This window comes from Pholcus phalangioides, unplaced genomic scaffold (assembly GCF_987345545.1).
Source record: "Pholcus phalangioides strain wild (caught in Gottingen) unplaced genomic scaffold, Ppha-v1.0 ptg000012l_1, whole genome shotgun sequence".
NCBI classification, from domain to species: Eukaryota; Metazoa; Arthropoda; class Arachnida; order Araneae; family Pholcidae; genus Pholcus; species Pholcus phalangioides.
In genome coordinates, this window is record NW_028301605.1 from 17430726 (window position 1) to 17455577 (window position 24852).

At 37.5% G+C, this 24852-nt stretch overlaps 1 protein-coding gene and 1 non-coding gene across 2 annotated transcripts; one reads left to right on the forward strand and one right to left on the reverse strand.

Moving 5' to 3' along the window:
* Window positions 1-7414: 7414 nt before the first annotated feature.
* Window positions 7415-7501, reverse strand: TRNASTOP-UCA (transfer RNA opal suppressor (anticodon UCA)). Its single transcript has one exon. It is a non-coding gene; the product is annotated as a tRNA-Sec (tRNA).
* Window positions 7502-9531: 2030 nt separating this feature from the next.
* Window positions 9532-24827, forward strand: LOC149079682 (uncharacterized protein CG3556-like). Its single transcript, XM_089240294.1, has 10 exons — window positions 9532-9832; window positions 12429-12572; window positions 14740-14868; window positions 18256-18484; window positions 19801-20054; window positions 20230-20390; window positions 20594-20789; window positions 22490-22664; window positions 24290-24429; window positions 24524-24827. Exons 1-10 carry the CDS (start codon window positions 9772-9774, stop codon window positions 24658-24660), a joined length of 1626 nt encoding a protein of 541 aa, XP_089096420.1. The 5' UTR covers window positions 9532-9771; the 3' UTR covers window positions 24661-24827.
* Window positions 24828-24852: the final 25 nt, after the last annotated feature.

The window sequence follows — 24852 nt, forward strand, 5'->3', positions numbered from 1 at the left end:
AGTGATGCTCACTATAATTTAATTTTTCTTCACAGAGCAATTTGTTCGTCTTGCATTTTTTGGAAAAAAACCTGCGGAAAATTTAATACTCACTCTATCTGTCTTAGGAAGGCAGGGTCATGTCTCCAGTGTTAATCTTGGATTTTGTTTGTATCAAGAAACTCTTGGTTTCAAACAAGTAATAACATTGAACAGAGCTCATATACAGTGAATCCCACTCTTATAGCGTTTTCCAAAATCTCATGGAAAACGTTGTTGGCGGGAAAACGTTTTAAACGGGAAATTTCAATAGTGTAAATTTCAATAAAAGTAAGGAGATCCCGAAAATAAGTCGTACTAAGCGAGAAAACTTTTTAAGTGGGTAAACGTTAAGCGGAATACACGCTGTAGTAATTTTAAATTGATCTACATTTACAAATGTAGTTCTAACGTGTTTCAGAATGTTTATTTTTTTATTTTTTTGAATTCCACATCCCCCTCCCCACACATCCTGGAGCAAGGCCCCTAGGCTGAGATCTTTAGCTGGCCCCAAGCCAGACTTTTCACGGGCCCTTCTGTAATGAATTTATTGCATGAAAAAAAAAATTATGGTTATATTGTTCTCCCGGATCCCAAGGCTGGAGCCCTGTCAGCAGTGCTGTCTTAACGCATGGACCCACCCGGGCACGGCCCGTGGGGCCTCAAGGGAAAAGGGACTCTCACAAAAATGAGATATATTTGAAATTTTCGGGGAGCGTACATGTAAATTTGCCTGGTAGGGCCTCAGAAAAATCACTTGGCCCGGGGGCCCATGGTGCTCTTAAGACGGCCCTCACACCTGAACAAAGTGATATATATGAGACCCCCCCCCCCCACTTCTGGCTGGAAATGCCCACCCAATAATTTGCATGAAAAATGCTCCGTAAAAAAAGTCCACCAAATCCTATTATTCTGAACCCCCACCCCGGGTGGACCCTGGCCCGTAAAAGGGCTGGGGCAACCAGAGGACTGCCTCGAGCAAGTATGGGAGGGTCGCACAGGTCGCACGGGCTCTGTGGGGGCTGAAAGACTTCAGCCTAGTTTCTGATATATATATATTTTTTTTTCATACTATAATTCTTTATCGAGGGACCAGTGAAAAATCTGGTCTCTAAGGCCCCCAACAAGCGACCCCTGCTACAGGACGTGGGTGCGATAAATGCATCTAGTCCTTCCGACTAGGCCAGTACGTCTTATAGATATTGTATCTAGGAAATAATGAGTCCTGCCGTATATATCGGGTCACTCGAAACGTTACGCCGTCCGCCAATAGCAGTTTTTTTTTTTGCCTTGTGCCGCGAATTTACAATGGCACTAACAATTTTAAGGGAATTAAAACTAATTTAATACTCTCTAGAATACTTTGACATTCATTTTTAAAAATATTGTTGTTGCTGCTATCTACTTTCAAAATTAGAAGCTCCTTATGACGAAGCTCAGGTATAAAAAAACTAAATTCGCCATTCAGCTTTGCTCTTTGTAAACAAATCTTATAAAATGACCGACCTGAAAAATCGAACTTCCAGTTCAGTTATTTTTCAAGATCCAAGGACACATCCAAAACAAATGACCTCCAAACAAGTAGACGGCAGGTAAGATCGTAAGAAGTGAATTTCCACACTCCACTTTATAGAAGGTGCTGCCATCTAATTTCAAATTTGAAAGTGACTAATGTGGTGATGATGAAGTTTAAAGTAGAAAAACTATATTCTTTATTCTGCTTAGTTCCTCATAAACGAAGCTCATAAACTGAACTGGAAATTCAAACTAAAAGTTCAGTTATTTTATTTGAGCAGAAGGAGACGTCCAAAACAAAGAACCTCTTAATGAGCAGACGACAGAGAAGAAGTCGATTTGTTCGGTTCCCTTCTTGCTTCACTCACAAACAGAACTGGTAATTCAAACTTTCAGTTCAGTAATTTTTTCAGGACACAAGGAGACGTCCAAAGCAAGGAACCTGGAGAGAAGCAGACGACAGGGATGCTGAGGCTTGATTTATATACTGCTGATGCTGCCATCTAATCTCAAATTTGAAAGTGACTCATGTGGTGATGATGAAATTCAAAGTAGAAAACTATATTCTTTATTCTGCTTAGTTCCTCATAAACGAAGCTGATAAACTGAATTGGAAATTCAAACTAAAAGTTCAGTTATTTTATTTGAGCATAAGGAGACGTCCAAAACAAAGAACCTCTTAATGAGCAGACGACAGACAAGAAGTCGATTTGTTCGGTTCCCTTATTGCTTCGCTCACAAACTGGCAGTTTGATTTTCAGTTCAGTAATTTTTTGAGGACACAAGGAGACGACCAAAACAAGGAACCTGGAGAAAAGCAGACGACAGATATTCTGAGGCTTGATTTATATACTACTGGTGCTGCTATCTAATCTCGAAATTTCAGGCAACTCATGCGATGATGAAGAAGGGAGACAAAGAGGGAGAGAGAGAGAGAGTTTTAGCATAAAATATTTTTATTAGACGAAAATTTTAATAACAAAATTCGTACATTTGCAATAATCGATTTTATGTATAAAAAATACTTACAGTCGAATCCCGTTTTAATGAATACCGATATAGCGAAAATCTCGTTTTAACGAACACTTTTCTGATCCCCCAGATAAGTTTACATAGGAACAATGCAAAAGTCCTGGAATTCCTTTTATAACGAAATTTCGTTGTAAGGAGTGATTTCTCCGGTCTCTTAGAGTTCGTTATAACGGGATTCGACTGTATTTCTTTCCACAGACAAAATTCGGACAATATGGATGATCGAACAAATAAGTGAAAATACGGATTATGTGGTCTTCAGATAGGGTTACCAGATTCAAAACTGAAAATGCAGGACGTCTGGTGTGAAGCATGTCCCCCCCCCTAGGCAGTGCCCGAAGGGCCTCAAGAGAAGAGGTGCCTCAGAAAAACGAGACGTAGTTGAATTTTTAGGGTTGAATTTAGTGAATTTTTCAGGTAGGGCATCCCTTAGCTCGGGGGCCTATGATGCTCTTAAGATGATCTTGCCTGTCAGCCCCACTTTTTGTGGGAGGTCGTGGAATTCCAGTACTTTATTCCTTTACTTCAGCGCGTTCCTGAAATAATGAAAAAATGAGTGTAATAAAATGCGTTCTTTCCGAAAAAAATTTCTATTTATGTTCGTAACTCGAAAAGTTTGTATGTCGGGGAGAAACTACATACAATTTTTTGAAAGGAGCCGCAAACATTTTTTTGCATTGGGCCGTGAAATTCTCTTAAGCCCGGACCTGTCTCCGATTTTTGAATTTAAATATCTCAGGGAATAATGCAGTTAAAACATGTAATTTTTTTTTTTTTTTTTTTTGGGTCAGAAAAGAAAGAGCAACAACTATCTGATTGGAAGTTAGAGGACGGGGGGGGGGGGGGAGAATCGTATAAAAATTTACATTCTTTATTTTGTGTACGCTGTACTTTCATCTTCAAAACTCGCACAGGGTGATTTCTGGTCACATTTTGAGAATTTGTAAAATTAGAACCATACCACACTACGACGAACGATTGATGAGATAAGGGCTGTAACAACACCCCAAGGAGATACCATTGAATCTTAGAATGGCCATAATATTACTAATAGGCAGGGCCGCGTTTGTAATTTACACCTGGTAGCAACTAGTGGGGAGGGGGGGGGAAGTAGGTCTGGTGCCCAGGGCGCATCACAAAAGGGGGCGCAAATTTAACCATATAACCTATCCTTCAGCATTACGATGGGGTTGCCTAAATGACTAGTTGCATCGGCTAACCAAGTACTCAGTTGAGGCCCTGCCAATAGGTATCTTATTTCTGATGAATCACCGTTATACAAATACAAATACAACGCCACAACAGACAAAATGCCCAACGAGGTGGCTGAGAACCTCGTTGGGTACTGTTTCTTTTAGATATATTCTCAAGTTTGTAATTTACACCTGGTAGCATTTCTTTTACTTCTATAGATCACACTACACAGTTGATCCACTAATGACCCACAAAAATCCTGTCCTTATTCTGTAGAACTTGGTTTACTGCATGGGCTCATTTGGGCACTTCTCCGGGGTGTCAAGTGACAATTAGATCTGGTTCCGATTTTCAAGAGTAAATATGCAAATAGGTAGGTAGTAGTGCCTCTCTCAGAAAAATCGCTTTGTATGTGGGCGTATGATAATGTTGAGACAGCCCTGGACGTACTTTATGAACATTTTGAAAAGCTAATCCAAAAACTCAGCAATAATGTGAAGTCTAGTTTGCAATATTATTAGTTTTTCATCTTTTGTGCCATTCTTGGGATAATGATCTTCAACTATACAATCAAGTGTTCTTGAAATTTTAGTATCTTCTATCGAATGATCGATGTTGGAAAAAAACATTTTACATTTTAAAAAAATATATACCAATTGATACATTTTTGTGGTGCCCCTTTTCTACTAACGCCCTAAGCACGTGCTTATTTTGCATAATGGTTAATCCGGTCCTGCCCGTTTCATATCGTCTTGATGTTTTGTCTCCTCCAAAAATCCCGATTCCATCCATTGTTAGGCAGAATATACTATTGTCGTGCCCCCAACTGTTTCATTCTTCATTCTTTCCATTGTAAGGATTAAAGAAAAAAAATCAGATTAAATTGTTACGAATTTTAGCAATGACGTAACAGACGAGGCAAAAATATATATAAACAAGTGTTGTTTCAGTTTGTTCATATGCAGCAGTCGCTCCCTAATTGGGTAGGCTTTTTGAAGTGTTGCTGCGCCTTCGCAAGACGTTTCTCCCTGAATGTGGACTCGTGCCCCTTCTGTTGATGAAATAATTTTGTAAAGGGCCATCTCCATATATCGGTAGTCGCTAAGGGCTTCTCCCCTCGATGGCCGATTGTCTGAGTAGCTCTATTTTAGTCGTTTAGTTTGCTCTTTTATTGTTAGTCGTTTGCTCTGTTATTGTTAGCCGTTTGCTCTGTTATTGTTAGTCGTTTGCTCTGTTATTGTTAGTCGTTTGCTCTTTTATTGTTAGTCGTTTGCTCTGTTATTGTTAGTCGTTTGCTCTTTCATTGTTAGTCGTTTGCTCTTTTATTGTTAGTCGTTTGCTCTGTTATTGTTAGTCGTTTGCTCTGTTATTGTTAATCGTTTGCTCTTTTATTGTTAATCGTTTGCTCTGTTATTGTTAGTCGTTTGCTCTTTCATTGTTAGTCGTTTGCTCTTTTATTGTTAATCGTTTGCTCTGTTATTGTTAGTCGTTTGCTCTGTTATTGTTAGTCGTTTGCTCTTTTATTGTTAGTCGTTTGCTCTTTTATTGTTAGTCGTTTGCTCTGTTATTGTTAATCGTTTGCTCTGTTATTGTTAGTCGTTTGCTCTTTTATTGTTAGTCGTTTGCTCTTTTATTGTTAATCGTTTGCTCTGTTATTGTTAGTCGTTCTGGAGAATATCCGTTCGACCGAGTCTACATGATAAAATGTGGTCTTCGGGGATGGTCTTAACACTTTTAGAGCTACATGAAGTTTTTCTGTTTTTTTCTTTGGATTGTAAATAATGTTATGGAGAATTGAAAAAATTAAGGTTTGTGAACCTATGAATATACACAGGGAGTTGTTAAAAATTTGAAATATTGAGGTGTATTATTTTCATATATAATGTTAAGGAAAAGGTATTCATTATTAGTTATAGTATTCATATATATGTACACACACACACATAAATTTCCCCCAATCGAAGTCTGCGTCCGACACTAACGAATCCCTCATTAATATGTTGTATTGAAGCATGATGAAATCATAATTATTGCTATTGTATTATGTGCCAACGTGCGAAAACTGAATCCTCATTTTCGCCACATTGATTCTGTCCTCCCCACCCCCTCGCCATGCCCAATGTCGTAAGTTGTACCAAAAGATGGGGGAAATTTTCTAATACCCAAAACAAATCTCACGTCGATACATTAATTAATAGCTCCGGCGTGAAGTTCATGCATTCCCTAATATGTTGAAATGTGTTTTTTGGAGTCGGTGAGTCGCTCTAAAAACGTCATTTTTGCATCTCTTTTTCCCTGTCCGTTTCCATCGAAGAAGATGGGGTGGAGTTTTCTTTTTTATTATGGTATACGCTTTTTTTTAAGTAATAAACTTTGAATTTGGTACAGAAACCACAATAATTTAAAAAAAAAAGCTGTGTTACTGATTCTATGAGAAGTCTTTACATTTGGTAGTCGGTAAACTGAAGAACTACAGTTCAAGCTAAAAAATTGATGATTTAAAATAGTTTTAATTGCATTAATATCATTATTGGTTTGATTTCTCTAAAATCTACTTTACGGGAGAGAAATGGAAGAGGAAAGATTTTTTAGGCATTTTTCTTCTTTTATAGCGCATGTATTACAGTCGAATCCCGTTTTTACGAATACCGTTATTGAGAAAATCTCGCTTGAACGGACACTTTTCTAATCCCTCAGATAAGTTTACATAGGAACAATGCGAAAACCTAGAATTCCTTTATAACGAAATTTCGTTGTAACGAAGTGATTTCTCCGGTCTCTCTTGGAATTCGTTATAACGGAATTTGACTGCATTGGGCATAAACACATTTTTTAATCGAGCATTCTTTAGATCATAAAGTGATAATAATAGTTTTATTAACAATATGACATTTTATAAGACTCGGATAACTTCTATGGTGAGTTACAACGCAGGGGGGTGGGGGGGCACGTTACAACGTGAGCAGGTTATCATCACTACTACTTCTTTTTTTTTTCTAGCTAAGATTAACACTAAATAATCATTTGATCATTTTTGTCGCACACCACGGTCATTTTCTGCACACGAGAGCTAATTAGACCGCGACCTACAATTTATTGCTGATTCCGAACGACAGGCTTGTTTTTTATACTCATCGAGAGGTTGGTGCGCTAACCCCTCGATGGGGGGGGGGGAAATCCCTGCGGTAGCAACTTTTTCTGCGGTCATCTCGACGTTTCTGTTGTACCCCTGTGTCAGGAAAGTTTTCTGACAAGGACGAACCGGGTATCGAACTAGCGACACCTCTAAACATCCTTTGGTTCTTCAGGTGAGAAAAAAAAAATCAATAATGAAATAAACCTAAAAATTACTTATTACTGTAGGTTATTAAATAAGGCGTGTTATATATATACGTCAGATTTCATAATCGGACACATTCCCGTGTCATGTCAGCACAGTGTGAACGTACCTACAGACAGACAGACACGACCGCCCAGAGAGACCATCTTGGGGATGGTTTGCTCTCTTTCCCAAAGGGATGGACGGTCTCGGAGAGGAATGTACCTACAGACAGACAGACATGACCGCTGACAGCCCAGAGAGGCCCTCTTGGGGATGGTGTGCACTCTTTCCCAAAGGGATGGACGGTCTCAGAGAGCAAAAAGTTTGTCGTTCCGCCCAAACGGTGGAATCGAACCACTCTGCCGCTAGACAGCTACGAGTTTGAAACCCGCACACTAGACCACCACAGCTCATCTGGGCGAACGTATCCACAGAAGATTCATAGGTGGAATTTATATCGCACGCATTTCTACGTGGTCCCACGTGAGGAGCAAAACTTTTGAGACCAATCCCCGACTCCTCGAAAATTTTGAGACCCTTCTGGTTTAGACCATAGTTCCCCAATCTTTTCTGTCCCATCGCCCCCGTCTCCAGAAATTTTTGTCTCCCATCGCCCCCCAACGCAATCTAACCCATAGTATCCTGAGTTATACCCGTAGCTTCTACCGCCCACGTTGGGAATCACTGGTTTACGCGATGCTGTGTAAAACAGCCCATGTTGTCCGTGTTATCAGCATTTATTTATTTATTGCACCAAAAACTCAGATATACTAACCTGGAGAGAGAGAGTCTGAATTCCGAAAAAGGTATCTTATCTTGAATTTATCATTGTGATGCTTTCTTATTGAAACAACCCTGCTCTTCTCGGAAAGACAATAGATGCGTTTGTCCTACTGTTTTGGGGGGTATCTCCTCATGATTAGAGGTTCAGGGGATGTACCACCTTCTGATTCTTAATAAGAATCCGCTTCTTAACTATGGATTTGATCTTTAGTTAAGAATCGAGAGAGAACTTTACTACCACATTCTTAACTAAGAATCGTTTTTGTTCCATAGTTAAGAATCGAGTTAAGAACCAAGGCTACCCACTTCTTAGCTTGATTCTTAGTAAACATTTTTTTTCTTCTATGCGAGATAACTTAAATTCTTTCTTTAATAGAAGTTTTCTATGATTCATATTTTAAAAAATGGAAAAAAAAATTAACAATGCATTTTTATTTCAAAATAAGGAATTCGTCAGACTTTTTAAGTTATCGAAAAGTTATCTGAAGGTTGTGTGGGAGAGTTGAAAACAGTGTTAGAGTCTATATACAGCACATATATGTTGATAATAGTGATAAAATATCGGATTATTTCAATAAAGTTTGATAAATTTTGCTACATTTATCACATTTACCAGTGATTATGCATAATTCTCAAATTTTCAATCCATAAATATCATGATCGATGAGTCGTAAACACAATTTTTTTCATATTATGGGAACTTAATATAACTCATATTATGGAATTATTAAATTCAAATCATATATGATTTGAAATTTTTTATTAGTTTAAAACTTAAGAGAAAATTGAATTTCGCCCACAAAATATGTGAGATAAAGCTTCAATCGGCCGAAATATAATTGTACATAAATTAAAAATCATTATTAACCTGCTGCTGCGTTTGTTTTTTTCACATACTTTGGTGTACGTGAAAAAGCAAACATTACAGAAGCGATGACCATTTTTAATATTGGTGTATTATCTGATCACTATATATTATTTTTATTTGGCCACGAAGCAGCTATGCAATACATGTACAGTACCACGTTCATTTCGCCATGACAATTAATTTAAAGAAACATGAAGCATATTATAAAAATTATTGTTAGTCTTGTAATGTTAGCTTCACTTACATACATAATGTAAACACAACGATGATTCATTTATCGCATTAACCATGGGTTGACAATTATGCATAATGACCTACAAATGTGATAGATTCACGGTATATGAGCAAAATTTATCAAACTTACCGAAATGGCCGGTGATTATTTATATAATAACCGCAGCTCTTTATCACTTTCACCATAACATATATAGCATAGCCCCTCTTCGTGGAGGGTGGCAGGGATCCATCCAGGGCCGATCCATCCCAGTGAACGTGGGATGAATCTTTGATTCGAATCATATCGGATGATTAAGTATGGATATGTTTGGTTTTTACTGTAACATATTAAAAAAATATTATGTATTTATCATTTCTTCAAAACCGTATTCACATTTGCTGAAATAATCTCCGCCATTTTTTCAGGCTAGCGTCGCTCTAAAATTTCTTTTCCTCCTTATCTTGTCAACAACAAGCTGTTGTTAATTTTTAGCTGGGTGCTGATTGGCCAATGGCGAAATTCCCCAAAAGGGAAATTTATCGGCCTGTCCATCGTCACGTGACCTTAAGAATAACTTTTAACAATCACATCGTGGTTGCATTCGGAGCTCGATTCTTAACGTGATTCTTACGAACCGATTCTTACGTATGGATGATTGGTTATTAAGAATCAGAAGGTGGTACACCCCCTGGTTTATGAGGTTCCGGTTCTTATCAAAGGGTGAAATAATCCCTATCAACATTTATTTAGTGTGTCCGTAGATTTGTCTCCGTTCATTAGCGATTGTCAATTCTTTGCCGGCGCATCCAAAAAATCGCTAATATGTTGTTGCCGATTGTGGTTAGTTTTGCTTTCCTTTTGTTCCACCTACAAATTTCTGAAGGTACAAATTGTTTTTTTTTTGTTTTTTTTTCATGTTATAAAAATGGTAAAAATTTTACGTAAATCCTTTTCCATCTCCAATGTGAATACTAAATTATCTTCATATTTTAGAACTGTTTGGAAATTGAATTTCAAAAGTATTTCTGTGGTTCAAAATCATGAGTCCGAATTTGGATCTGATATTAAATGATGTAGCTTGGGGGGGGGGTGCCAAAATGGTGCCCCCCCCCACCGAAAGAACCAGTAGCAGCCCATGACGTCCCCGAAAAACTATGAAAAATGTATTTTTAATTTCATAAAAATATGAATTATTTTGTTATTGAAACTTATGAAGAATCAATCTCAAAAAATTGGGAACCGAATGAATCGGCATCGAGAGCCACTAACTCCATTACTACATAATCGCGAGAAATTTACTCTGTTCAGCGACGGTTACTTTTTTTTTAAGAATTGGATATGTTACGGCAAATGTGTGATAAATTGGTTATTATGCATACTCACCAATCGTTTTAGTGGGTTTCATAAATTTATCACTGATACCGGCGAATATGCATAATACCACTACCTCCTATATATGTACTGTACATATATGTGTATATAGGAAGTAGTGATAATACCCAAGCATTGTTGGTAAATTTGATAAATACTTGAAATTTATCGCCTATGTCTGTGATTATGCATAATGTAATTGGTATAATTCATGAATCTTATGGGGGGAAAAAAAATTGCAAATGAGTACAGTATGTGTATAGTCGAACCCCGATATAATATCAACTTTTACGATCGTACCCCGATATAATGATACAATACAAGTGTGGATTATCGTGTATAGTATATCACATATAATACGATTTATCATGTTCACCAACGATGCTCAACTTGGGTATTATGCATAATCTCCGGTAAAAGTGATATAATTTTATTTTCTCTATTATTTATCAAATTTACCAACGACGCTTGGGTATTATGCATATTCGTCGGTAAAAGTGCAAAAAATTTATCAAACTTACCAAGACGATTGGTAAGTATGCATGATAACCGATTTATCACATTAACCGTAACATAGCCACTGCATAATTTTAGATTTAAATTAAATAAAATACAGTCTACACTGGTTTTTATTCTGGTCTTAGCCTTCCACGGATGTGCGAATTTATTTCTCCTTTTTACGTACTTTTTGCTTGTCCTTGAATCATTTCTCCTCTTTATTTCCCCAATGGTTGCTGGTCCCCAATGTACTTCTCATATCTATACTTAATTATTTATTGCAACTTATTTATCCTACTTACGATTTTTTGCCGATTCTCAAATTATTTCTCCACGCACGAACGACACGGTCCAAGAGCCGCCCCTGCATGACCCTCATGTATACCTAAGAGATTCATATTATTTGTCCAGGGAATTTGTTTGTTTTAGATCATTTGATCGTTTTTGTAGCACCGTCATTTACTGCACACGAGACCCCGGGACCTACAATTTAGTGCCGATTCCGACTGGCAGGCTTGTTTCTTATACTCATCGAGAGGTTGGTGCGCTAACTCCTCGATTGGGGACTCCGTGCGGTAGCAATTTTTTGCTGCGGTCATGTCGCCGTTTCTGTTGTACTCCCGTGTCAGGAAAGTTTTCTGACAAGGACGAACCGGGTATCGAACTCGCGACAGGGCTGTCTTAAGAGCATCATGGGCTCCTAGGCCAAATGATTTTTCTGTGGCCCTACGTGGTGAATTCTCGGAAACTCCAACCACATTTCATTTTTGTGAGGTCCCTTTTCTCTTGAGGCCCCCCGGGCCGTGCCCGGGTGGGCCCATGCGTTAAGACGGCACTGACTCGCGACACCTCTAAACATCCTTTGGTACTTTAGGCGAGTATCTTATCGACCTGAGCTACCGCGACCCACTAAAAAATCAATAAGGGGTCATTCAAGAATTACGTCATCATCGATGGGGGGGGGTCCGATTTGCTGACTTTTGATGACAAGTGGGGGGGGGGGGAGGATTTGGATAATGCTTACGTCATCAACCACCCTTTATGAAAATATGAGATAGGATTCAGAGGGGCAGAGCTGATGACGAAATTTTGCTGACAAGGGGGGGGGGGTACAAAAATGGCTAAAAAAATATGCTTACGTAATACTTGAACGGCCCCTAACGAAATAACAAACCTAAAAATTATTTACTATTGTAGGCAATTAAATAAGGCGTGTTACGGCAGATTTCATAACGCGACACATTCCCGAGTCTTTGACGGGAAGAAAATCTTCCTATTGCTCTTCCTTATGGTTGCCCTATTTTGGTGACTTCCTGAAGTGAAGTAATACACGTGTTCCTCGAATAAGCGGGGTACGACGCTTGATTTTCCTTTACAAAAATCGTTCGTCTTGACGTATACTACCACCCCTCTCCCATTTTAGTAGTAGAGATCTCGGTCACCCTGTATCTTGTGGGGAGGGGGGGGGGGCGGTTGATTCTTTATGCTGCAATAATACATTGACTATTTTATATCTCAAATAATTATTATGCGTAATCAAATAAAATTAATCATATTGGTTTGTGAAACATGGATTTATTTCTGATTCAATCCTCATTTTTTCCTATCAGGCAAACCTACAAAGAAGGATTACGATAATGGAAATTGTAGGAGAGATCAATACCGATGTGCAAATGGAAACTGCATCGAAAAAAGTTTTTTCTGTAATGGCCGTTACGACTGCTCGGACAATTCTGACGAAAACTATTGCAACTGTAGGTACTCCCCCACCCACCTTTATATACAATACAGTTTTACTTGTTTCTATATTTTTCTGGGTGATTCAGAAGTTATTTGGCACATTCGAAAAAAATGTATTTCACAAAATAACTAATACCCCTCGCCATGAAATAAGCATGCAAATGCATGAAACATATGGGGCAGTTATTCAAGCGATTTTATAGCACGTATGAAAATATTCTTCAAAACGTATTATTACTGACGTGCTATCGAAACTAGTTTTTTCTGCTCAATTTTTCTACCAAAATGATTTTCCAATCTGTTTTGTCATACAAAAGGAATTAAGTATCTAATCTCGGGTGCTCTGTTATTAGTCTTTCCTTGATCGTGGTCATGGACCATCCCCTCATGGCTATAGCCATAAAGGGAAGTCTTGGGGAATCCGTTTCCCCGCAACCCCGAAATGTTGGAAAATCACGGATACTGTTATACGGGCTATCCCAAATTGTTTGCACAGCGGATATCTCTGTAACCGTTGGCATTCAATATATACTTTCAATTACATAAAGTTTTCGAATGACGTGCAGTTATTTAAAATCTCAAAATTTGTTTGAGGGGTCATATGCATAAAAAAATAACTTTTTATGCAGTCCCCAAAAGAAAAACCAAAAACCAAATTAAAAAGTTGTTGCCCCCTGAATCACTTAGAAACATGGAAATTTTTTTTGTGGGCCTCAGAAGAGGCGGGGGCTTTCTATGTACTTGTGTTTTTGAGCACACGGGAACTGTATAAAAAGTTAGTCTTTTTATTTTTTCATGTATACGACCCTTCAAAAAAATTTTTGAGATTTTAAGTAAGTGCACGTCATTTAAAATTTTTTTTGTAATTGAAAGTATATTTTTCGAAAGTCAATAGTTACAGAGATATCCGCTGTGGAAACAATTAGAAACAGCCTGTATATGAGATCACATATTCAAGCGCATTTTACTCTCAGTTTGTTCCCCCCCGTTCCTCGAAAGACCAGTAGTACCTCACAGATCAAAGAAAATAATGCGTGCTATAATACGACTGTGTGTACTCCCCTTCTGAACGAAATTTTTGGCTACCGCCCTGACATAACAGACAATGGTGTTTAGTATTTCATGAAAGTGCTGTGTTAATCGAGATGTATATATGTACTTGTTTATACAGAATGGGTTCTATCGACCGCCTAATAATTACACAGCCGATTCTTCGTGAAAATAAATATAGAAAAATGTTTTCACTTTTTTGATTTGACCAGTAATTATGGAGTTATAACGCATTAAAAATTGATGACGTCACATCCGAATCCTGCCAAATTCACCGAACGTGCACCAAACGTTTTTTTTTTAACTGATAGCAATGCCACAACCCGGAACGTAATCAAAAAAAGCTAAAAAGCTGTGTGTGTAAACAAATTATTTTTTCTTGCTTTTTCCCTCAAAAAATGTGACTTCACAGTGAAAGAAAAAAAATTACCACAATTTGGCGAAAAAGTATTGATTTTGAGAAACAATTTTTTCAAAAGATCTCGTTTGGCTAACGCTTTACAAATCTGGAGTGAATTTGCCAATAGAGGGGGGGGGGGGGAGGCAAAGGTAATACGTAATAACAAGATTAACATTACTCTACACCATAGTTTCCCAACCTTTTTTGTCCCATAGCCCCCTTCTTCAGAAATTTTTTTCTCTCAACGCCCCCCAACGCAATCCAACCCATAGGATCCTATGTTATACCCGTAGCTTCTACCGCCCCCCCCCCCTGTAACATTCCATCACCCCCCAGGGGGCGTTAACGCCCACGTTGGGAATCACTGCTCTACACGAAAAGGAAAAAGGCGCCAGTCGTGAAAGAAAATTACTGTACTTGGCTTCTAACAGGGTTGAATATTTCAATTTATTCGTTCATTTCCACCCGGCTGCATGGGAATTTTTTTTTTTTTTTCGTTGGGTGTTTGGCACGTAACTGACAGTTAGAAAACTTACATGTCACAAAAATTCAAAACGTTATAATTCCTTTAATATTCGTCAGATCCTAGAATGGAAAACAGTTTTTTACATTAATTTTCCCACAAAGAACCACATGTGTGGGATTATTGGACGGTCGATGGTATCCACCCTATGAATGTGTTCATTAATTTGTATGTATAACTCTTTTTTTTTTTTTTACACTTTTTTCAGCTTACAGGAGTTATTGCCCCACGCATTATCCCCATTTCATGTGCAGTAATAGGTACAGGTGTATACCAAAAGTTTGGCAGTGCGATGGCATCTATGACTGTTCAGATCGTTCAGATGAGTTCGACTGCTGTAAGTATTCTTTTGATGAGAATTTGCTGTTATAATTTCTTTAGCTTTTCCCAGAATGGAGGATAGGATCCACAGACTTAATTCGAAAACCATCCTTATTCCACGGCCACCTCTGTATGCGGTTGGCGGCCAAACTGTCCACGGCCACTTCCTTATAGATAAGAGTTGAAAAAACAGCATATATATACAGTCAAACCTCGTTAGTGCGTCACCCGGTTAACAAGTCACTCCGCTTAACGGGTCACTTTTTGGAAGTCCCAATTGTCTTCAGGCAGGAATCGGCACAGCTATGGCGTACTCCGTTTAACGAGTCACTCCACTTACTAAGTCATATTTTTGCTCTCCCAAGAGTGACTCATAAACAAGGTTTGACTGTATATATATATATATATATATATATATAACTTTTCGAATCGATCCGATTTTCTGCGCATGTGTCACACTATCAGGCTGGAAACATTTGTAAATAGGACGACAAACGTTAATGCTATACGGTTGATCCTAAATGATAAGAGTTTAAAAAATTTGCTCCTGGGATAACAAGATAATAGCCTATGACAGGATTATAGCAAGACAAATAGACTATTATCTTTACTGATTAGGTAAAAGATGTTCTGGCTTTGCGGAAACTTTCTTCACAATTTAGCACCCAGAGATATAATAGAACAACAGTGTGGGAGAAAAAAAATTGCGAGAAAAGAAAATGTGTACAGTACTCGATATAAGGGAAGAACAGATCTCTGATAATACAGCTTAACCCCTTCACGTACAAGCTTTTGACAACAAATTTGGATAAATCTGTCAACATTGCGCTAACTTAACCGCCGTTAGAAAAAGAGAGAAGGAAAAGGGAAAGAAAAAAATAGGAGGAAAGGAATGAAAAAAATTAATGGAAAGAGTAGATATAAGAGAGTATACAGAAGATAAAGTAACTCCCTTTCACCATCACCCTACGTGTTCTCTTTCAATCTTACATGTAAATAGTAGAAATATACATTATACGTGTGTGTGGGGAGGAATCACTAACAAGAGTATAGAAAAAACGGGGAGGAAAAAAACAACTCCAGTTCATAGAGTTACAATAAATCTTCGCAATGGTGAAGAGAGAGGAAAGAAAACCCAGAGAACTGGATCAAATTTACTTTACTGACGTTTGGACGAAATATTTCGTCCGTGATCGCAGAGGTGTTAAGGAAAACCTTTTAATACCGGATGATCTGGTATTTCAAGTACTGCATAAAAAAATAGGATGAAACCTCGATATACATAACGATACCGAAATCCGTTACGTTCTAAATACAGCAGTACAGATTTCAGTGGCAGAAGCTCTTCAATGAATTTTTTTTTGAAGTGAAACTTCTATAGCGACATAAAAGTGAATTTCTGAGAGGGAGAGGAAATTTCTCACACAAAAAGTGAAACGCTTTCTTTTTCCCTCAAAACTCAACTTTCTTTTCCCCCTCTAACTGATAGTGTGATGAAGGTATTGGGGGGGATGTCAATAGAGGTTCCGCTGTGTAAGAAAATTAAGTGGGGGGGGGGGGATGGTTTGGACGGCTTGTGTCGGACACAAAGGCAGTTTATTACCTTTCCGTACTCCCCGTGACACTGTCCCCCCCCCCGACCACACGGGAGTATGTATCGCACGCGAACTCAATTTTTGTGACGTCACAGTGCCAGCTCCTAATCAGCTGCGCTGTCATAAAGCAAGTTCTTTAATTTTGAATAAATTTTTATTCAATTAAATTGTCGGGTTATTTATCATGCGTGCAAACTGTCTTTAATGCATTTTTAAACTTTATTTGACATAATTTATATTATACTGCCACATTTATATAATATTTATAAATTTTCGAAAATTCGTGAATCTAGTCACCTAGAAGTTTCACTTCTATCGCGCGAGATTCTCACGCAGATTTTTTTTTTAATTAAATCGTTTTTCTATGTAAAGTAGCTAGTTCCTAATGATGGTCGGCGGGCCACAGCAAAATGCTCGTAGTGCTATATTTGGCCGGTGGGCCATGGGTTGAAGATCCCTGACCTATGCCATCGTCGCGAACCATAGATTGAGAAACGCTGCTATATTCCCTGTAGCACAACGATGTAGTACAATATCTGGACCATATTGTTACATATCGAAATGTCAGACGAATATCAGATGTTATAACTATGATATAGAACGATCTTGTCCTATATGGTGCAAATTATTTATGATATTAATTGAGCAAGTCCTTAATTTTTCAGTCGAATATGTATTTGATTCCATGTGAATAATCTCTACTTTGAAGGACAACTTGGGACAATAAATTATTTTAATATAGTTTGAAAAACAGATCTATATCGTGAACCAGTCAAAGATCTATATCAGATTCTCGATATAGACCTATAGACCTGATATAGATCTATCAAAGAAGACATAGCTCTATATCCTGAACATGATATACGGGCCATCTATATCGTGAACCTGACATACATCTATATCGTGATTTATTATTTAGTTTTTTCCTTTGATGTTTCCATTTTTTACCATACTTTGAGAATTTTAACTTTTTTTGTGTTGCATATTTTTTGCTTTTTGCTTTATTAGCATAAATTAAAAATTTTGAAACGAATAATTAATATACTACACAATACATTAATTTGTTTCTTGTGTTTTTTGTATTATATATAATTTTCTTAATTATAATATAATTTTCTTAATTATAATATAATTTTCTTAATTATAATATAATTTTCTTAATTATAATATAATTTTCTTAATTATAATATAATTTTCTTAATTATAATATAATTTTTCAATTATCTGCCTCAAAATGATAAATATGTCTCAAAATTTGTATATAGTAATTTTTGTGCATACATGAAAATGAATAAATGATTGAAAATACAAGTAAAAAACCATTACTTGTGTAAACTAATGTTATAATAACAATCTGTAGTGGTGGGTTGGTAAGATACGGAGGAAGAGTTCAGGGTACCGGTACGTGAGTTGAAACCACAGTCTATGGTTGAAACCCACCCACCCACCTACAGAAAGTAACACTTTTTTTTTATTTCTTCTGAAAGGGCACCATCTATCGTCCAAAATTTGAAGTATTTGAATATATTACATTCACGATATGAATCTATTTATCTCTGACTATGCCTTTTTTAGCCAGAACGATATCGTGGCCCGATATAGATCTATCTTGAAAACTGAAATTTTACGATGTAGATTTCATTCTATATCTTTGTACTACTTGGGATATAGCACATATCTTATAATGTATGTTGTTGCCTTCTACTTGGCACATTCACCATTGCCTTGGAATCTGTGTGCAAGAGAACTTGTATTGTCTCCAGAATAAAAAAGCTTCAATTCATTTTGTATCATTCATTATTTTTCAGATAATGACGTGGAAAAAATTTCCGGGGCCCGCAATGCTAAGAACAAGGGAATCTCTTGGGTACGGAACCAAAGGAAAAATGTTTTGGGACAAGCAAAATGGGGAAGGAACGTTCTTCGGATTGCTGTGATGCTCTACTTGATTGATGACAAATATTTCTCTCCTAAGAACACAACTGGGGAAGAGCTGGCCTATGAAGTCGAAACTCGTTTACTATCGAGGCTATTGAGGTAAATACGCAATATAATTACTTATTAGAGCCCGGATTTATATGCATATACATAATACTAAATACCATTGCATACTTCAGCACTTTTTTTATAGTGTGGCGACAGCGTCCACCACTGGATGGCGCTGTCCTTAATAGGAAAAGAGCGCGCTTGCATAGAGCGAATAAGTGCATAGTTTTAAAATTTTTTTCTATTAATCGCATTGCACGATAAAAATTATTTTTATATTTTCACTCTTCAAATTTCATCGTATGTCTTTAATTTTTTCAAGAAAATATTTCACTATTGAGTATTGTTTTTTTAAGAGCATTTTTAAATACATATTTGTGCAATGCTAAAGGTGACTTTTTCATTTTTTGCTCATATTTTCTAGTTAACTGCATGTCTCTTTTTTTCTTAAGCCATATTTCAGTGCGCATAACATGCAAATTTTTTTGTGTGCATATTTCTCCTCTTTAGGGGAAACTTCAGCATTTTCCCATGCTTATTTTCAATATGTGCGCTTGTACCCACATAATGGCATATGGAAATTTTCTTTTGTTACTTATATTTTGGTATTTTCGAAGTCATATTTCGACATTTTTAAGTGCATATTTCGACATTTTTAAGTGCATATTTTCACAATATCTCCTTGGGGGTGGGGGTGAGATGGCCGCACTTAGTAAAGGAGGAGGAGGGGGATAGAGAGAAAATGACCAGAGGAGTTCTACAATGTAAGGTTGTGATGATGACGATCCCTCCGCAGAAGCTCTTCTTTTTTTTTTTTAAAGAAAGAGAGAGAGAGAGAAAAAGAAGAAAACAAGGACCAATCAGCAGATTGAGGTGAAAACAAATTTATTTGCTCAAAAGTCACGCACCTCGTTGAGTGGTTTCTTTCTCTCTTTTGTTCCGCTGTTCCAGTATGTGCACTACGTATGTGTGGGTGTAGAATACGGTTGTTTTCGTCGCTAATCCCAATTATACGTTCCCGTTCCTCTTGTTCGCCCCGCTATGTGCGTTGCCCTAGATTTGCTTTCATTTTTCGCCCATATTTTTGATTTCACAGCATATCTTGTCATTCGTAAATGCAGACTTATCTTTATTTTTATTATATATCTTTATTATCTTCATTAGCAGATTTGTCTTTATCAAGACAGAACCACTGTCGTAAGGTATAACGCGACATACCGTACGTCAAATTGTATTTCCATGTGTGTATAGCATATTCCCCCTTTTTTTCATTCCAATACCTGACATACGATGTTGTCATCTTATCTCTAACCATGTTTTGGCAATGTATTTACGCTATACTTGAATGTTATTGTTTTTTTTCCCAGGGAGCAGCACGAACCACTTTCTTCGAGTGAGTTGGCACTAGCAATCCATGCTCTTCTAGTAACTTGTAACAACCCTAGGGAATTCAAAGGGAGGAATTTTGTGGCTGACCTAAGACAACTTGTAAATGAGCAGGAGGATTATACGAATCCTTTCGTACTGCTGGCTCTGTGTAATGCGGGAGAGACCATGACACAGTTGGATGTCGAAAAACTACTAAATATCACTGAAAGGCCTTTGCATCCCCTTTGGGCAGGTGAGACCATTACAGTAAGATATACGCTCATCAATCTTCACTCTCCGGGGAAGATTGGTTCACTTTGTGAAACAAAGGATTAAACGCCCTTCAAAATTTGGAATTTCTGGTGCCACTCATATATATATATATATGTTGTTATGCCATGAGTAAAACTACCTTTTCCTTTCTGCAGATACTCAAGCTTTGGCGCTTATGGCTTTAACTTGCATCGCGCAGAGACCAGGGCAACCTAGAGTGCCTACAAACAGCTCCAGTCTCGCATCCGAACTGAGGCATCTCCAATCGAAGAATGGTAGCATCGAAAGTTTGAAAACTACAGCTTTGGTCATGCAGGTTATATCTTAAATTCATCCTTTGAATACTAAACTTGATGCATGCATGCAACTTTGAATTGTTCATGTAAACTGATGGTAACCTGGCTGAGCTTTGTGCATTGCTTCTAATCAAATGGTCTTGAGCCATTTAATTAGGGCTAAATAAGTTGACAGGCGGTATAGGTTATGAAATAAACTAAGACTTTTCATTAAAATTCTCAGGCATTGCTGGCATCCGGCGAAGAGAACGACGATGAATGGAACATGGAACAAGCTGTGAAGTACATCGTAAAAGAGCAGAAATCGGACGGGTCATTCGGTAACTTCCTCACTACGTACTTCGTCATGCCGTTGTTTCAGTACAAGAGTCTTCTCAACATAAGTTCGAATCATTGCGACAACAGCACTTCCGGTGGTGGTAAGTATTACTTATGCTATTCCTATTCCATAAGGTACTTTAACCCTTCGCGGCCATTCAAGTATTCGTCCGCAAATTTTTAGCAATATTTGACCTCCCCCACCCCGAGTCAGCAGAAGCCATCTTTCTTGATTTCAAACAGAGCACAACTCCGATCTATCGCCATGGGCAATTTGCTACAGATTGAATTGTGCTGGATGTATGAGTGTATCTAAAAGTCTTAGTACGTATATAGGGTTCTGTGTGCATTTTTAGTGCAGCCATCCATATTTCAAATTCTCAATGAAGTGTAATGATTGAATATTTGTGCCGTTGTAGGCCTGTTGCTCTCTATGGCAAGACTTTTTAACAGGGAGATCGGCTAGCAGTTGCACCTCGAAGTTGGGAACCGCGGAAGACCAACTTCAGCCGACCACCACTGTGGTGGCGGTGGGGTTTGAACCTGGGTCCCCGTGATGCGAGTCCATCCACTCCTATAACCACTCGACCACCACAGCAGCATCAGCAAAAGTCAGTAAAACTCTCACCCCGCTCACCCTCGGCAGCAGTTTCGTCATCTCTGCCCCCCTTTCTACCGCATATTGAGATCAGAGGCGTACGCGGAGGGAGGCGTAAGGGGGCATGTGCCCCCCCCCCCCAAGATGATCAAATATGACAAAAAATATTTTTCCAAAAAAAATTAAAATAACGAAAGAAAATATACCTTTATACAGGGTGATCAGCGAATAAGCCCTTATTTCAAAATTAAATATCTCTACAACAAAGATCAATAGAATTATGCGGTAAACGATACGTTTATTAGCAAAACTGTAAGAATGTTGTGCAGAAATTTCGAAAATTTAATTTTTTTTAAAATTTTTCAAAATGAAAAAAAAAAAACTGGAGATTTTGGGGTTCCGAAAATCCTCATTTGTGTGAAGAGAAACCACTACATTCGCCTAAAGTTACTGCATGGGCTGCGATATGCGCCAGAGGCATTGTCGGCCCCTTCTTCGTGCGAGAAACGATTACTACTGAACGTTACGTTACAATTTTAGAACAATTTGTCAGCACACATGGCGCATACCGCAGCCCATGCAGTAACTTTAGGCGAATGCAGTGGTTTCTCTTCACACAAATGAGGATTTTCGGAACCCCAAAATCTCCAGTTTTTTTTTTAATTTTAAAAAATTAAAAAAAACAACTAAATTTTCGAAATTTCTGTACAACATTCTTACAGTTTTGCTAATAAACGTACCGTTTACCGCATAATTCTATTGATCTTGGTTGTAGAGATATTTAATTTTGAAATAAGGGCTTATTCGCTGATCACCCTGTATATACGTTTTCAATTTCAATGCTATTTGATAATTCAATTCAATCAGGAAATGAGTTTGTCATAATCAAACATAGGGATTCGTAAGCATGCTTAAGAACAGAGGGAAGATCATTTAAACTGACGTTATGCAAGCTTTTGCAACACCTAGTTGTCCTGTGTTTTGAAGCAGAAACTGTAAAATCGACTGCAGAAAAATCTGCTACATTATTTTGTTGGGAAGGTATCAATGTTATTTCAGTCATAGTCACATGAAATAAGGAAATGTAGCTTCAGAGAAGGGCGGTTTTGCATCTTTTCCTCAACCCAGTCCGAAGTCGATCAACATAAATAGTGCTGTGGGAAATTTGTTTTTACATTCTATTACCAATATTTATTTCGACAGATGGGTCGTTCGAAGAGGACATGAGGAACAGACACGGGAAAAAAGTGAAAATCTCCTATTCCTTGTGGTATGGTGACAAGGCAGATATTGTAAGAACTCTGGAGTTGAGAGTAACCGACAATTCTTCTTTCTTTGATGTGATGCGTTATTCGGCAGCCATTGACGATCGATACAAGTAAATATAATTATCAATACATGCTGTATTCTTCTCTCTTGGTTAACAAAGCCAGTCTTTACATAATAAATTATTTACTGAGATAAAAGTTTGATTGAAAACTAGGAGCTGTGTTCATTTGAGACAGCTAGGGCCGAAAACAACAGCGCCGACATAGAGTTTAGCTATCTTGTGTTAAAGAGGTTTCTCCCCGTTGAATTTAGTATAATGCCACCCATAAGAATAATAAATGTCAAGTTATTTGACGTGCGGATAAATCTGACCGGCAGTAGATTTATCCGCACGTCGAGTTATCGATCTACTGTACTGTGTTTACCATTGATACTACTAACAAAGAGAGAAAGAGGACAATTAACCTCTAAATTCTGTGCATAGTGATTAACATCTCATAATGCTCATTCCAGGGCTGGCCAGGCCTATCACCCACCATGACCTTTGAAGCCCGGGCACACCCCGCTTCCCATCTCAGAGAGATATAGAAGCGTTCCCGAAGGATAGGTGTGTCCGGAAAGTTTTATTAAAACGCCAAAAGTTTATTAAGCGCCAACCAGATTTTTTACAGAAAGTGAAAAAGAAACTTTTGTAGAGTGTATTTTTTCAGCTAACGCTTGTTAAAATGTTAATGTGAAGCCGTTAAAATTTTAAATTTCAAACGTTCAGTTCAAAAAATACACTCTACAAATGTTTCTTTTCCACTTTCTGTAAAAAAAAATCTGGTTGGCGCTTAACGAGTTTAGCAACTGAACGACTCATAGAAAGTTGTTGCCCTGTATCACCTGAAGGCAACAGACAAAACTTCCATGTTTGCAAGTGCAATATTCGCATTCAAAAATTGGAGAAAAGTTGTGAAAGAACAGCAAAAACTAACGGACAATGCTTCTTTCCCTCATTCATGACGTACTTTTTCCCTCCCAACTTTTCTCCGATTTTTGAATCCGAATATCTCAGCGTATAATAGTAACAACTGCATCACTTTGATAAAGAAGTTATTGTGATCGTTCAAGCTTAGGTCGGAGAGGCGACTTTATTTAAATAGTTAGTAGATACATAATTACCTTACATGCAAAATAATGTTAGGCAAAAATAAAGAACAATAAAATTAGTGAATATAGTTATAATTACGTTTTAATTGAATCTATGTTCTTACAATCTCGGTGTGAATTTGATGGTATATTGATTTCTATCTAAAAACTATGTGCAGAGTGGAGTTGAAAAGTCCTTTGTCACTACAATACAAAGCTTGTCAGATTTCTAACTCTAGGGCATTAATGCTTATTTGCGTTTGAATGGAGTAGGAGATGGGGAGCTAAAGAATTGAAATTTTTATGAATAGAAATTCCTTTGAGGTTCTCTGAAGCTAAAATATCTGAGTTTGACAGAATGTTGCCTCTAAGATTCAAGAGAAAAAACATAAAACAATGTCGAAATAGGCATTTACCGCAGGAAAAATTAAAAAAAAAGGCATTTTTACGAAGAAAAGCTTAAAAATAAGCCAAAAAAAAAAATGGCGTTTATGTCATTTTTTCCTGAACTTCCGGGATCTAATTATAAGCTTCAGAATGTATGGTGGAGCTCGAATCTAACACGATCATTTGTGACTTCTTGTGTTGTTGGATATCTTGCAGATTTGAATACAGCGTCGTGAAATCGAAACCGTATATTTATTCATTATCGGACGTTCAAAATGATCCAGAGAAAGACAAATATTGGTTCCTGCATAAAGTTGGTGGAAACCACACGATTTTGCCGGAGCGTCTGGATAAAAGTAGGTCGATGGTGTTATCCAAATATTAATAAATGAATTATCACTCTGTGTTTGTTTCATTATCAAGACTTTTTTTTCTACTTTTTTTTAATAGGCCCATCGGAAATCCAGGTACATAACAGAGACCACTTCGTGATGTGGTACAGAACCGGCCACTGGAACAAGCAGCTTGCCAAAGAAGCTAGGAGTGCTCTTGAGAACTTATTGGATGACGAAAATCATGATTTTTGAATTGTCTTATCACGTTTATTAATTATCAGTGAATAGTGGAGATCAAAATAGAAACATAAAGATGAATATTAGAGAATGATTTTTTCTCCATCTTAGTTTTGTTTCGGCTGAATATTTCGATGGAATGTAATATACAGATGTAATTAATAAAGATTTCTTATCTTTTCAAAAAAGTTTAAAATTCATGCGTGA